We start from the raw sequence: 15,510 nt of genomic DNA, 5'->3' as shown, positions 1-15,510 counted from the left end.
AACGAGGGAGCCTCTGCCTGGGACATTGCAGCCTGGCTCAGGCTGGAGACTAGGCAGCCCGGGTTCAGCATCCCGCAGAGGGGACACCCGCGGGGTCTGCAGGGATGAGCCCACGCCCCCTCGGAGATGCCATGCTCGCACAGGACGCGCGGCACGCCCTGTGATACCGGTGCGCACGCACGCGTGCGCTCTCATCTCCTGGAAAGCACAGTGCCTGTGGCGGCGTGTGACAGCCCACATTGCAGAGGAGGCCGGAGTCTGAGGGGTAGCCCGGAGCCCCGCGAGCAGGAGCCCCAGTCAGCCCACCTCGGGGGAACGGGCCGGGGAGCAGGGAGAGTCAGCTGCCCCGGGAGGGTCCCCGCTGGCTGCCAAGAGCCAGCAGTCTGGGGTCACCACAGCCTGCAGCCCAAAGACCCCAGGGGCTCCGACGTGGGGTCATGAGTCCCTAAAAGTCAACACTGGGGTGAGGTCTGTACCCAGCCCTGATGGGGGCCGGGCCCTGGAGGAGGCCGCCCTGTGCCCAACAACCAGGTGGAGCTGGCGGGACAGACGGAGGGATGGCAGGGTTGGGTGTGGCCCGGGGGCCCCTGTGACCCTGGACGGAGGGGCCTGGCCCTTCCCGCGGTAGGTGAGCCCGCGCACCTGCATTATTAGGGGATCCCGCGAGCCTAAGCCCTGCTGATGCCCAGAAACGCTGCAGAGAGCTGGCTGGGGCCAACCTCACCACAGCCCCGGGGAGCCCAACGTTAACTATGGGTGTCTGACTTAGGAAAGCGGATGGGGTCCAGGTGCCCCTGAGGCTCCCGGCTGCGTTCAGGTTCAGAAGCCCACCGGGCTGTTAGTCACGGTGGCCGCACACCTGACCCAGACGCCCAGGCCCACAGGTGCGGGTCCAGTAGGGCCCGTGGCCCTGAAGCCACTCGGCCAAGGACCTGGAGGCCAGTGGGAGCCGACACAGGCGACTTAGAGGGAACTTTCTAGATAAAAGTGCAAACCCGTCTCAGATGAGGGCAGGCGAGAGTTCTCACCTCCTTCACCCCCTGCCCCGCACCGCGGGGCCTATTTGTTTCCTCCCTGCTTTTGTCTCCGAAGGCCTGGGGGGCACAGAGACGCCCTCCCTCCCCGCTGCACCTGGAATAGAGGTAGGCCATGAGCCCCAGCGGCGTGCCAGCCTGCAGGACGCGGGCCTTCCTCTGCCGGCCGCCACGCGGGCGCTTGCTGGCGTTGTAGAAGATGAGGGAAGAAGACTCGTCCAGGGGGCTGAAGTCCAGTGTGTCGCAGGGGGCGGCCGCAATGTTCACGATCACGGGCAGGGCGCAGGGCTCCAGGCCCCACCGCTCCGCGTACATGACCTGGGGCGCGAGTCAGCATTGTCGGGTTGACCTGCTGCCAGGTCACCCCGCCCCTGACCCAGGGGGCGGGGTGGCCTCTCGGCAGGGGGGGTGTATGTTTTCACAGGGACCGATTTCCAAGGTTTTAGCGGGAGGAGCCCTGTGAGCGTCAGGCCTCTGGAGGGAGGGGAGTGGGGACCTTGCCTGTAGGTACTTCTTGACCAGCCCGAGGAACTGCACCTTGGACCTCATCTCTTCCAGCTGCCCCTTCAGTTTGGACAACATGGTCTTCACCTCGGAGCCTGCGGGCGGGCAGAGTCAGCCCAAAGCGGCCCCCAACCCCGTCCCCGGCCCACGTCCAGCGAGGCTACCTTTGTTCCGCTTCTCCTTCTGTAAGAGCTTCTGGTAGAACTTGAGGGTTTTCCGGAAGTTTCTCTTCTCTATCATGAGCTGCTGCTCCAGCTCCTGGAGAGGAAAGAGCCATGAGCCCCAGGCGCCCACCCCTCGGTAGTTCAGGGGAAGCAGGTTTGCACGCAGGACCCCGACGCTGGCCGTCGGGCGAGAGAAGGGATATCTGCGTCTGGTCAATGGAACCGGACATCCAGACAGGTTAGCAAATGTCTCAGTAAACTAATTGGGAAGAACCAGATGCGATGGACTCGCTTAAAAAACGAGGCCAAATGTGTGAGGCAGCGGTGTCAGCCTCTCCTAACACCTCCAGGTGACCTGCCCCCACCAGCCACCCAGGAAGAAAGGTGGGCAGAGCGGGGTGGGGCGCGTCCACTGCCGGTGGGTCCGGGCCACGGAGGGCCTGCCTTCCAGTGAGATATGCAGGCAGCACGCCCACTGTTGGGGGCTGGGGGGCCTAGGTCCATGCCTCCTGTGCTTTCTCTGGCCCTGGGGACTGGCCTCCGGTGGGTTCTTCAGGGCAAGTCCACACAGCAGGCGGTGGCTGTCCTCACGGGCACGAGTGGTCCTGAGGCCTCTCTGTGGTCCCAGGCACACCCCCTGAGGTCCCCACCCCACGCTCGGCCTCTGCCCCTCAGGACCCCCATTGCGGTGCAGCCCGAGCCTACCCCTGTGGGCCAGGGTGCCTCCCGAGCCCCCCATGCGCTCGGCCGCCCTGCTTTGAACATGAGGTTGGGACACGCCCAGCGTCGCAGACCCCACTTGACCCATCAAGACCGTCCCCCCCGAGCCCACCGTGTAGGCCCCCTTGAGCCCCCGCGGTGCTTCCGTCCAGAAACCCAAAGACAGTGGGGGCTTCAGCCAGTCCAGGTCTCCACAAGGGAAGCGAGACCAAGACTTGCAGGCTGCAGGGGAGCCAAGGGCGCCCCAGTTCTGCTTCGTGTGCCCAGCACGGCGGGTCCCAGCCCCTTGCTGCAGGGTCTGCGTGTTCTCCTCTCACGTGGGGGGAGGGAAGCCCTGGGGGCCGGACTGCCCCCTTCAGGGGTGGGAGAGGAGCCCGTGATTCTGGGGCAGGAGTGGGCTCTGGGAAGCCTTGGGGGTGCCTGTGAGCTGGCCCCTGGGTTCTGGTGGGTCTTCTGCTGGGGACCTTGAGGCGGACAGGCCACAGACAGGGGCTGGGCTGGGGGCAGAGGCCAGGGGCTCGCTCAGACCCCTGGGGAGACCACTTGCTGTTAGCACGAGGGTCAAGGTGACCCCCCAGGTCCTGAGTTGGCCGTGCTTGGAGAAGCTCTACCCTGACAGCCGAGCATCTGGGCATTCGTTCTGGGGAGTCTGATCACACGCAGTCCAGACAAGGTTCCCCCATGCCATCGTCCCACAGCGATGGACTTAGCTTTGTCGAGAGCGTCTATTTCTGGACAGTTCTGTGGCACTTTTACTTAAACACCCGAATCCCTTCTGTCTGGTGGTTTCACTGAAAACCGGTGGTTCACGTGGTCGTCCTTGTCCACGTGCTAGTGTTTTAACGACGGTCGTAGGCAGCCCCACGGGGCGGGGGGGGCCTCCAGGCCAGGGCAGCTGGGGGGCAGGGGCCGTGCCTCGGGGCTCGGCAGTAGGCGAGGTGGCCCCGTGCCATCACCCTCTGCTGCCGGGCCTTGTCTCGGCGAGGCCCAAGGGTCTGCACGGCTCCCCCTCCCCCATGCCTGCTACGTGGTGGCCCTGGCTTCCCGAGGACGGTGGCGGGGACCCCGGCCTGTGTTCCAGGGCACAGCTCAGGTCCAGCCCTTCACACCCGGGCCGCTGCCCAGATGCTGACTTGAGAAAAGTCCCCAGCAGGGGCTTGCGGGCATGGCGGGGGCCGCCGTCAGCGCCTCCGTCACCTTGGTGTATAAAGTGTGAAGTCGGTCAGGGCCACTTCTCTCATCACTCAACTGCAGACTCTCAGAAAAGGACCGTTTTGACTGATTTTAAGGATAAATCTACACGAACCAAGATTCACAGGGCGTTGGTGTTAGCTGGTGTCACCGTCATGGCCACAGCCCGGCAGGCCCACAGGCAGGCGTGGCCCCCAGGCCGAGGCAGACTGGTGGGTCTAAATGAAATACTCAGAATCGGTTTGGTTTAGGTATTTCCTCCCGGCCTAACCCGACCAAGGGTTGTTCTCATAGAATTAGAAGAGCATCAGTTCACTGGACAAACAGATGAGGATGATCTGAGGCACAGTTTGGGCCCAGCGGCTACTGGACTTAACGTGGCCCTGAGGCGGACAAATATGAAGAAGTAAACAAATAAAACAGGAAGGAAGTTGGAAGACGAGACGTCAGAGACCGAAAGAGGAAAGAACAGACATCAGTGCCATCCGCCTGAACGCTGGGGGCAAAGCCCGTGTGAGCTACAAGGCGAGCCGGGTGCTCTGACTGGCTCCCTTGGCCTGGGGGATGCCCACAGCGCCGGACACACAAAATCACGGCCAGGGCCATGGCTGCGCCCACACGCACAGTGGTGCCGGGTGGACAGACGCTGCTGTGTGGTCAGCGATGGGAGGAGCCGCCCGCTTGCCCTCCAGCTGCCCCACCCACCCCAGCGCCTGGCCTGTTGTACGCACACTCTCTTTTTGGGCAGCAAATGTGAAACATGTCCACTAGGTGTTTTATGCCTTTTGTGTTTTCTTGAGGCCCCTGTTTGAAAGAGACACAGCGGGTCTCAGAGTGTGGAACTGTGGCCGGGGTCACCCAACCCACCCGCGAGGCAGGGGAGGGCACAGGGCACTCACCTGCATGCACTCAGGTTCCAGGAGACACGCCTTCCCAGGTGAGCAGGAGAAAGGGAGAAACGTGGTCACTGGACACCCTCCGGCGTTTCCCAGCCCACCTCACCCCCTCCGGATTGTCCCCCACGTGAGCCGCCCGCAGAGTGACGGTGGGACCCAGTGTGGGAGCCTTGTCCCAACCACGGGATCACGAGCAAATAAGAACAGATGCTGGCCCAGCAGATCTGGGACCTGAGCTGGTCTCAGCGTCCACCTTCAAGGACGATCGACGTGCGATGCGGGGGGGGGCACCCAGGGCTCACCTGTGGGCATGTCTCCCTCCAGGGAGCAGCCACCCCAGGAGAGCATGGGATCGAGGACAGGCCCCTCGGCCCTAACCAGGCACCTGCACAGTGGACCCACTGGCACCACCGTCCACGGCCCTGAACACGACACAGGCTGATGATGGGGCTGCCTGTCCACAGGGGTCCGCAAGGATGTGATGCTGCCAGCGAGCGTGACCTGTGACATCAGAGGTTGTGACCTGTGATGCCAGAGGATGTAACTTTTGATGTCACAGGACATGACCCGTGCCGTCAGAGGACACACAGGGACCAGCCCCCCACCCCGCCCAGCACTGTCGAGAGGAGGCTGTGGGCAAGTCCGCGTGGAGCTGCCTCTGAAGGGGCCCCGTCCTCCCTGGGGCTGGTGGCTGCTCCGGGGGTATGTGGGCTCCCAGCCCTGCCACTCGCCAGCCCTGGTCAGCAGGGGTCCCGTCTTGTGGTCCAGCTGAGGTCAGGGTGACAACACAGTGCTTCTGGTGGGACGCTGTGGACACCTGGGCTCGGAGTTGGGGGGGGAGCACAGGAAGCCCACCAGGGATCGGGGACCCCCAGCGTCCCTTCCTTATTTAGATTCAGCTCCAGTGACGTCTGCAAGTTCATTTCACCCTCAAGTCCCCAGTGCTCACCCCTCCCTACTTTTTTGTTCCCGACTCATTAAAAATGTTTTTATTTTGAAATTTCTTAATCGTGACAAAATATACATAACATAAAATTTGCCATTGAACCATTTCTCATCGTGCAGCTCAGTGGCATCAGGTATGTTCATTCACACCGCTGTGCAGCCATCGCCACCACCATCTCCGGACGTTTTTCATCTTCCCAAACTGACACTCTGTCCCCGTTAAGCATCAGCTCCCCAGCCCCTGGTTGACTATTCCAGGGACCTCCTGTAAGTGGAACCGTGTAGTATTTGTCCTTTCGAACTGGCTCATTTCCCTTAGAATAATGTGCTTGAGGTTTGTTGCTGCTGCAGCAAGCGCCCGAGTTTCCTTCTGCTTTAAGGCTGAACGATATCCTTGGTGTGGATGGACGGCACGTTGCTAATCCATTCTTCCATTCATGCACACTTGGGGTGTTTCCACCTTTTGGCTGTTGTGAATAACGCTGCTATGAACACAGGTGCACAAATATCTATTTGAGTCCCTGCTTTCAATTCTTTTGGGTGTATATTCAGACGCTGAACGGCGGGCTTACGTGGGAATTCTATGTTTAAATTTTTTGAGGCGTTGCCACACTTTCCCACAGTGGCTGCACTATTTTACATTCCCACCAACGTGCACAAAGATTCTGATTTCTCCAAATCCTCACCGATGGCTGTTGTTTTCTGCTTTTTAAAAAAATCTTTTATTAATAGCCATCTTTTTTTTTTTTTTTTGCGGTACGCAGGCCTCTCACTTGTGGCCTCTCCCGTTGCGGAGCACAGGCTCCGGACGCGCAGGCTCAGCGGCCATGGCTCACGGGCCCAGCCGCTCCGCGGCACGTGGGAACTTCCCGGACCGGGGCACGAACCCGTGTCCCCTGCATCGGCAGGCGGACTCTCAACCACTGCGCCACCAGGGAAGCCCAACAGCCCTCCTAATGGGTGTAAAGTGGTAGCTCATTGCGGTTCTGATTTGCTTTTCCCTGATGACCAATGGCGTTGAGCGTCTTTTCATGTGTTTTTTGGCCATTTGTATATTTTCTTTGTACAAATCTATTCAAGTCCTTCACTTGTGTTTTAATCAAGTTGTTTGTTTTGTTATTGTTGAGTTCATCAGTTCTTCAAATATTCTTGATACTAGCCTCTTATCAGATAGTTGGTTTACAAGTATTTTCTTCCATTCCATAGGCTGCCTTTTCACTCTGTGGATGGAGTCCTTTGATGCACAGAAGGCTTTAACTTTGAAGCCAATTTGTGTTTTACTTTTGTTGCCTGCACTTTTGGCATCATATCCAAGAAAGCATTGCTAAACCCAATGTCATGAAGCTTTCCCTTATGTTTTCTTCCAAGAGTTTTATAGTTTTAGCTCTCATGTTTGGGTCTTTGGGTTTTTAGTTAATTTTTGTATATGGTGTAAGGTGCAGGTCCTGGTTCGGTGTTTTGCATGGGTTATCCGGCTTTCCCCGCATCATTTATTGAAAAGACTGTCCTTCCTTGTTGAATGGTCACGGCACCCTTATGTGTGATAGTTTGTTCCTGGGCCCTCTGTTCTATTTCACTGGTCTATACGTCTGTCTCTGTGCCCGTCCCACACTGCTTTGGTTACAGTAGCTTTGCAATAAGTTTTGAAATCAGAAGTGTGACTCCTCCAGCTTCGTTCCTTTTCACGATTATTTTGGCTGTTGGGGTCCCTTGGGACCCTGTATGAATCTTTAGGTGGGATTTCCTCTCTGTAAACAGGGCCGTCTCTCCCTCTTTCATTCGGCCGTCCGCATCGGCGTGGACACGTGGATGTGTGGACGCGTGGACGCACGGACGCGTGGACACACGGACGCACGGACGCCCCACGCTGTGAGCCAGAGTCCAGTGCTGTGTTCTTGCTTTTACAGCTCCCGCCGCGGCCCCTGTGACGGCTGACACACCCTCTTCATTGTCTCGATCATTTCCTTAACTTTCCGGCACCAGAAATGCTCCCGGCTCCTTTTTTTTTTTTTTTTTTTGGTCCCAGTCCCAAGATCAGCCACTTCTCCAAGGAGCCCTGGTTCCTTTGATTGAGAACGGTATTAGAAACCAAGAACCAGGCACTAGGTGTACTCACTGCTGCTGGGGTGTCACTGCTTCCGGGCTCTCTTGGCTGACAGAACTAGGAGCTCTATGGGGGCACACTAGGCTGTCCCCCACCTCTTGTAACCACCTCACAGCAAACGCTGTGCCCATGGACCCCTTCATGCCAGCCGAGACCCCAGGCTCCTCAGAAGCCTTCAGTGTCAGAGCGGCTCCATTTGGGGAGGACCTGCTCCATACTCAGTTACGAGGGCTGCACTTGTTTTGGGGTTGTCGTGAGCGCTGCCCCGTCGCTGATGCTGCATTCTGGCCTCTCATCAGTCTTGCGAGTCCCTTAACCGCCCCCCCCCGCCCCCCGCCTCCCCCGCCTCCTCCTCTGTGACGGCAGGCGGAGCAGTAGCACCCTGCCGCACTGGCACTCTCTGTGGAAGGCCGCTGGGGACGGGACCACGACACTTAGTAACTTCGAGTGAGCTGCACTGTGCACAAATGCACAGCAAAGAAAGGGCACTGGAGTGGGAGGAAGGAGACCGGGGCTCATGGGTCGGTAAGGGGGCCGGGGGCCACCCTCTCCTGGTCAGAGCTCTGGACTCCGACACAGAGGCATCGGGCTTCCCCAACCTGGATACTGCACTGGTGGGCCAGGGTGTCTGGTGGACGTCTGCCGTGCCAGCTGTCCTCACCAGTCCCCATGGGAGGCCTGAGTCCTTGCAGCCCCCCCCACTCCCCTAGTGCACGACGCCAAGCACATTCGGGGCCCGGCTTTAAGGAAACCCGGAGGGGGCAGCACGATTCCCAAGCACATGGGCCCATGCCCGGTGCTCCAGGCCTGAGGCATGCAGGTCTCTTTCTAGCTTGGGACTGAGTAACCCAGCGAGAAGGTTCGGACGGTGCTGACATGAGTGGAGATGCAGCTCCTGGGGCTCACGGCTCGGAGGCTGCAGATGGTGCGGGTGGGGGCAGGAGTGGGACGCCAGGCCGCTGACAGCTCCCTCCTGTCTGCTACCCTGGGGCCCGGGCCCTGTGTGGCTGTGGCCCAGGTGGGAGCCCCTGGTCACGGGGGGAAGGATGCAGCCCAGGTCAGGCCTGAGTTCTTGGCCACTCAGGAGTGGGGCTGCAGCCCAGGTCAGGGCTCCTGGTCACTGGGGGGCAGACCCCCAACGGCACGGGCAGCAACCTTGGGTGCAGAACTCTGTGGGGCTGCCCTGCACACGGGCTGGCCAGGCCCGGACACTCTCCAGCCTAGGGTGTCCCCTCGCCCTGCTGACCCGGGAGGAGCCCAGGCTGCCCCTGAGCCGGGCGGCACGCAGAGTGCGCTGCGCACCAGAGACGCCCCTGGGGCCTGGCCCGAGTTGACCGCCACGGGCCAGGTGCTTCTGTGCTGCTTTTCATCTCGTGGTGCTGCCTGAGGGCTGACCTTGATGCCCAAACCCAACTGTGGTCACCAGCGTGAGGTAACCTCCTGCCACGTGTCCCCTGGTGGCCAAGGAGCCAGAACAGAGGAAAGCCACCTCCTTTCCCAGACGGGGGTGGGGAACGCGTGCGGATGAGCACAGCCCCGGAGGACACGCAGGGAGGGGCCCAGCCACGTGCGGATGAGCACAGCCCCGGGAGGACACGCAGGGAGGGGCCCAGCCACGTGCAGATGAGCACAGCCCCGGGAGGACACGCAGGGAGGGGCCCAGCCACGTGCAGATGAGCACAACCCCGGGAGGACACACAGAGAAGGGCCCAGCCAGCGTGGTGGCTGCTGGTGACCGACAGGCACCAGGGCTGGGAGACACGGGGGCCCTCCTGTCACCCGAGGTACTGGGAGCTCCAGCGTGAACCCGTCCTCACGCCCCATGGCGCCCTGGGGCCGAGCACCCTCCCTTCCAGCGGTGGACAGGAGCCCGGGACTCACCGGGGTCTGGGCATTGGCAGTGGGGCACCCGGCGGCCTTCTGCCTCGCCAGCTCCTTCACGTAGCAGTGCACGTCGGCGCTGAAGCAGTCGGCCTCGTAGAAGGCGCTGCACCAGCCGGGGCTGCAGCTCTGCAAGCCGCCTGGGCCTGGGCTCACGGATGGGCCGCCCTCCGGGGGCCGGGCTAGCCGTGCCACTGCCTCAGAGCCCCCAGCCAGGCCCCCGCCCTGCTGCCGGGCCTCTTCTGCCTGGGGCTGCTCCCTCTCAGCTGCTACCGACTTCTGAGGCCGAAACCCCACCTCAAAGTTGCTCCGTGAGAGCTCGTCTGAGTCCACGCTCGGCTTCTCCTTCGCTGGACAGAGGAAGGGGGGGCGGGTCACACGCGGCAACGTGGGTTCCCGGGGAAGAATCCGCCCCTGATTGCAGAGAGGCGACAGGTCCCTAGCAGGGGGCAGGAGGCCCCTCGGGATGGCCAGGTGGCCCCACCTCCGCTCCAGAGGAGCCGCAAAGGGTCCTCAGGGTCGGGGTCCCTCGGTCCCCTCCCAAATGGGCTGCATGCAGGGCACAGTTGTGGCAGAGACCCGAGGGAACTCTGAACTGTCCGTAAACAGACAAAGCAGAGCGTCCCCCAGGAACCAAGGGTCCCAGCTGGTCGTGAGCTGTTCCCTGGGCATCTCCATTTTGCTTTCCAGTTTCCCAAGCGTGCACACGGTATGGGGGGCTCTCACTGCCATCCTGTGTGTGACTGTAGTCACACAACCTAAAGGACATGGTCCCCAAAGCCAAGTCCCCCTCAGACCAGATTTGGAGAAATTACAGTTTTCAGTTATCAGGGAGTCCTGGCTCTGCATCTAGGAAGACACGCCTTAGGGTCTTTAAATGGCACGTTTCCAAGAAAGAATGCAGAGCCCCCCAACACCAAGCTGCTGGCCCCAGCCCTTGCCCTTGCTGCCCACCTGGTGGCCTGGGGAGAATGACCCCTTCGCAGTACAGACCCCCCAGAGGAGGACGGGCCCTGCCCTTGGGACCCTGGAGAGACACAGGGTAACCTGGCCCCAAGGGTGGAGAAGACCCAGCTGTGGAGGGTCTCAACCCACAGCCCTCTGTCTCACCCGCTCCGAGATGTGAAGGCCTTTTGCTGGACGGTGAGCATGTGCTCGGAGCGCTGGTCCCACCGCTGCCCTTGGGCTGTGGCCCAGCCTCCTCGGAAGTGCTGCCATCAGAACGGAGGACACTGCAGGCACCCCCGGGACCCTCCCACAGGCTTACTAGAGGCTTCCCCTGGGAGCGAAGCGGGGGTGTCGGTGACCGAGGCCCCCCCAGACCTCCAGGACGGCCTGGCCACAGGCCACAGACGTCACAGACACGGGCCCTTTAGCAGACGACTTTCTGGGCGTCCGCCTCTTGGGGTCCTTCGACGGCTCCCCCAGTGATGTGAAAATGCGGGGCTTGCCTGGGGTGGAGAGCAGGGTGTGCGCCGCCCCTGGGTGGGGTTCTGGGGACCAGGAGGGGGCGGGGACGGGGCTGCCGTGAGCTCGGGCGTCAGGGCGTCAGGGCGTCAGGGCGCTGGACCACTCCAGGCACAGGTCCCGCCCACCCTGCAACATGGCCCTCTGCAGCCCTCGGGAGGGGCTGGGCCAGGCCTGGCACTGAGGCGCCCCGGGCGCGTCCTGTGAAGGGTGGGGCCCAAGAGGGCTGGGGGAAGGGGCAGGAGAGGGAAGGTGCCTGCCCCCCTCCCTCCTGAGCTGTCACCTCATCTTCTACCGCCAGGAGGGGAGCTGGACGGGAGCGGGGCGGGGGGCAGACGCTCGTCCCTGCAGGGGCCTCCCCGCAGCCAAACCCGGCCTCCGGGCTCCGCTGCTCTGCCTCCTGGGCTGGTCCCAGGGAGGCGGATGTGCCTTCCGCGCCCCGTGACCCCACAAGGCCCCCTCCTGCCAAGAGGAGCGCTTGCCTGAGGAAGAGCTTTGGAAGCAGAGCGGGCCTCGGCCAGGAAAGGGGGGCCCAGCAGGTGGTCGCTCTGGGGAGGGCGATGAGTGGGACGCGGGGCAGGAGGACGGCCCTCGGGGCACAGCGGGGGTGGGAGGCCGCGAGGAGGGGCTCTTACTTCTCGGAGGGTGGCGTCCTCCCGTTCACCACTCTGAAAAGGTTCTGCAGCAACCTCTCCCCCCAGTAGAGGTCACAGAACTTCTCCGATATGGCCCCACAGAAAGTGGCATAGGTGAGGTCTTTCAAGGCGTAAATATACTCCCCTGAGTTCGCAAGAAAAGCACGGGGGTGAGTTAAAACGTATGGGTGCTCTTCTGGGTTCCCCTGGTCTCGGGAGCTGGTGGGGGCGGAGAGTACGGCGGGGGGCGGGGTGCAGCTGGCTTCCTCTGCCGGCCGGCCCCTGGGGGCTCTGCCCTTTGTGCAGAGACAGGAGGATGGGGGGCCCTCCTGTGGTGACCTCCCCCAGCGCACGGCTCCCCCCGGGCCTGTCCCTGGTCCTTGTGCCCCCGTGGCCCCGTGGTACCCATGATCAGAGCCTCCAGCCCGTGGTCCAGGTAGCCGTCAAAGGCAAACTCTTCCTGGATGAGGCGTGTGGCCTCCTGCAGCGACGGGCAGGCTGTCCCCTGTGAGAGGGGCAAGGCATCTGCGCTGGACGGACAGAGCTTGTGGTCTGCTGGGCAGGGCCACTCCGGGTGACCTTCTGGGGCCCGGTCATCCCACTCCCTGACGGGGGCTCCCCCGGGGCCGTCGGGACTCCCTGTGGCCGGCGAGGGGCTCCGCGGGGCTGACGGGGGGCCCTCGGGCTCCTGGCCTGGGACCTGGGTGGCCCTGCCCCTGGGCGGCTTGGCTGGGTGGCAAGGACTGTGGGGGGCTGCGGTGGGCCCGGGGAGGCGGGGCTCGAGGCCTCCACAAGCAGCTGCAGTTGGGATGGGTTCCTTCGGCCCTCGCTCCAGGGGTGGCATCTGTGTTGTCGTGGGCAGGGCCGGGGATTTGGGCATCACCAGTGCAGCCCCTTCCAGCGGGCTGGCCGGGGCGGGGGCTGGGGGGCTGGGGCAGCCCTGGGCTGAGTCTCTTGGCGTCGACTCCCTGAGGGGCTCTGGGGAACCGGGTGCTGGCCGGTCAGGCGTCTTCAGGCCAGTGGCCGCTCCATGGGTCTCAGGAGCCTGCTTCCCATCACCCTCCCCGTCCAGCCGGCCTCTCCTCTCCTCAGGCCCCTCAGCCGGCCCCGAGGTCAGGGCGAGCGTGTCCCTGCGAGCAGAGAGGAGAGAGTGTTCAGGGGGCCCGGCAGCCCGGCAGCCCCTGGGTGGGGACACTCACCTGGCGACACCAGCATTGGCAGCGAGGACGATGGGCCTGAAGTGAGTGGCCGGGGAGGCGAATGCCTCTGGCAGCAACGTGGCCCCTTGGAGGCAGGAGGGTTGGCCGGGCACCGGCCCCTGCACGGCCACCAGCCTGCTGTCACTGCTGATCTGCAGGAAGCCTGGAGACAAACATGGGGTGAGCAGGGTGGGTGCCGGCCTTAGTGGGTGCTGGCCTTAGTGGGTGCCGACCTTAGTGGGTGCTGGCCTTAGTGGGGTGCTGACTTGAAGGGCCCAGGAAGGCTCAGGGGCACTGGGAGGAAGGGAGACTCCAGGGAGAGGCCTGAGGAAGGGGCCTGGAGTCCAGGGCTGCCCCGAGCAGGCAGGGAGGGGGTGCGGTGCTCGGTGGGGGGCTGGAGTGACGGAAAAGGCCAGAAGACCCAGCCACAGGCCGGAGGCTTGGACGGGCCCGTGGGGAAGGGTCTTCGTAGGTGCCACTGAGGCGCAGACAGGGCAAGACAAGAGCTGGGTCATCAGTGCGGGGTGCGGGGGTGGAGGCGAGTCGCCTGCTATGGCTGCTGGTGAGACAGGAGGGCTGACTCGAGCGAGGCCTGAGAGGCCGGGGCCAGAGGGGCCGGCGGGAGCCCAGAGCAGGGCAGCCGGGGGCCAGCTGCGGGCACGTCGGAGGTGGCGTCCACTTGGGGCTGGATTCCCGGAGGCAGCCTCTCGGGGGATGGCAGCGGGGGCGCGGTGCGGGGCGAGGGGCCTGCAGGGCAGGGGCGGTGGGGACAGGCCGGTCCCGGGGCCCACCTGAGCCGGGCCTGGGCGCAGCTGCTGTGCTGGGGCTCAGTTCAGCCACCAAGAAGGCGTTTTGCAGACCGATGGTCTCTTCCTCCTGGCGAACCTGGGGCAGAAGGACACGGACGGCTCCCGGTTGAGACGGGCGCACGGCCCCGGGGGTGCAGAGCAGACCCCCGCGGCGCGAGCCCCCCACCTGTGCTGACTCGCAGGCCTGTTTCTCTGGAGCGGGAGCCCCTGGGGCGTGGGGCTGCCCAGTGCAGCCGGGTTCCGGTGGGTTTCCGGGGCATGGGAAGACCGCCAGAACCCACACTCCCCAGAGTTGCTGTGTGCTCCCGTCTGCACCCGAGGGACCCTGTCACTGCCCGACGGGGCCCTGGCCGGTCAGCACGGCAGGACGCCGACAGGCACTGAGTGTCCCTCGGCGGGACCCCCAGGGTGCGCCCCCGCCCGCACGTGCCAGGGGTCAACAGAGACCAGGTGTGGGCCTGCGGGAGGGGCTGCTCTGTGGGCTCGTTGGCGGTGAAGGAGCCAAGGAAAGTCACGTCGGGAGGATGAAGGGTGACCTGCCTTCCGCCCTAGAGTCTCCCTGCATCTATTCAGTAAACACGGAAGAGCAAGGAGCCTCACCTCTGCGGCCCCAGGGTAGGATAAGGGGCCTGCGGGGTCTCCGCGGTGCCCAGCTTACCGTGCAGGTCGATGCCCTCAGGTGGGCTAGGATCTTTCTGCTGTCCATGCCTCTGTGCAGGAGGTAACCGCTGCAGGTCTGAAAGCAAGCACAGGCCAGCGTCCAGCACGCCTGGGGCACCGGCCCGCTTCACTCCCTCAGCGGAGCCTGTTGGAGTGTGCGGTGGCAGCCAGGCGGCCCGGGGGCTTCTCTCCAGGAGGACCCCGTGGCACCCCTTCTTGGGCAGAGCCATGTGCACCCCAGCCTCAGGGGCCTGGGATGAAATTCAGAGTCTCTAGCTGTCCTTCCTGGCTGTCCTGAGCTGGGAAGCCACGGAGCGACAGGGCTCCCCTGACCCAGCCTGGAGGACCCTCGGAGGAGTGCGGGCAAGTCGGGCATGTGGGGGATGCGCTGCAGGGGGTCAGGGGTCAGCGCTCGGGTCCAGGACATCCCCAGCCACTCTCCGGCCGGTGGATGCACTGGAGACACAGGACCATCTGGGGGGAAGGCCGGCATTGAGCAGCAGAGACCCCTCACCGCCCGTCCACAAATGAAGCCATGTCCTCCCCTGTCCAACAGCACTGACCTGCCCCAGAAACAAGAACCCGTGTCCCGGGCCCTGGACCTTGAGCTGGGCCCCCCGCGGCCCAGTTACCTCGATGGCCTCGGCCGCGGACGGCCGCTCCTGGGCGCTGCGTCTGGCCATGTGCAGGAGGAGCGTCTTGAGCCTGCGTGGCAGGGCCAGTTTGTGGTCTCGGGGAATGCTGAACTTGGCTGCTGTCCACAGGATCGCGGCCACGCAGTACACAGATGCCTGGGTGGAGGAGGGGAGACGGCCGGCTGGCTCAGCAGACCTGCCCCCGCTCGGGCCCCGCCAAGGGCGCACCCAGGCACCGTCCCCCGGGGCTGGGAGCTTCCGCAGAACCTGAGCCAGAACCCGGGGGCCTGGCCTGGGAATCTGCATGGTTAACAAGTACCCACAGGCCTTTAAGTCTCAGTGTGACGAGGAAGACCTGGCGCCCCGGCTGGCCCTTCCCAGCTCTCTCTCCACGAGGGCAAAGGTGGCACCTCAGGGAGCCCAGGCCTCTTGGCGCACAGGGTTATTCTAACGCTGATAGAAAGGGTGCGCGCACGCACTTGAGAATAATAATGAAAAGGGCGGCGCCCTTCCCTGTGAGTTCCAGAGTCAACTGCTTCTCCCTGAACGCCTTCCCCGATTTTCACCCTCTACCCTTGCATCTGCAGCCGACCTGTGACCAACACGTGGTTCCGATGTACACGTGGCCGATACCTTCGTGTCTCTCGAAAAGTAAGAGAAAGTGAA

General features: G+C 63.2%; 1 protein-coding gene across 1 annotated transcript in view; it reads right to left on the bottom strand.

The window, feature by feature from the left end:
• The window catches only part of KNDC1 (kinase non-catalytic C-lobe domain containing 1), a 59,670-nt gene that overhangs the window by 11,654 nt on the left and 32,506 nt on the right, over positions 1-15,510 (bottom strand). Inside the window, exons 10-20 of the mRNA XM_027111782.1 lie at positions 14,842-15,000; positions 14,208-14,285; positions 13,532-13,625; positions 12,741-12,903; positions 11,947-12,671; positions 11,542-11,686; positions 10,550-10,809; positions 9,440-9,789; positions 1,703-1,796; positions 1,536-1,633; positions 1,132-1,352 (exon numbers count right to left, since the gene is read on the bottom strand). Of these exons, the coding sequence (XP_026967583.1) occupies positions 1,132-1,352; positions 1,536-1,633; positions 1,703-1,796; positions 9,440-9,789; positions 10,550-10,809; positions 11,542-11,686; positions 11,947-12,671; positions 12,741-12,903; positions 13,532-13,625; positions 14,208-14,285; positions 14,842-15,000 (2,387 nt within the window). The remainder of the gene's footprint in view (positions 1-1,131; positions 1,353-1,535; positions 1,634-1,702; positions 1,797-9,439; positions 9,790-10,549; positions 10,810-11,541; positions 11,687-11,946; positions 12,672-12,740; positions 12,904-13,531; positions 13,626-14,207; positions 14,286-14,841; positions 15,001-15,510) is intronic.

This window comes from Aethalodelphis obliquidens, unplaced genomic scaffold, assembly GCF_003676395.1.
Source record: "Aethalodelphis obliquidens isolate GAN/ISIS:26980383/991018 unplaced genomic scaffold, ASM367639v1 scaffold11, whole genome shotgun sequence".
Lineage (NCBI taxonomy): Eukaryota > Metazoa > Chordata > Mammalia > Artiodactyla > Delphinidae > Aethalodelphis > Aethalodelphis obliquidens.
This window is presented reverse-complemented; position numbering and strand designations above follow the sequence as displayed.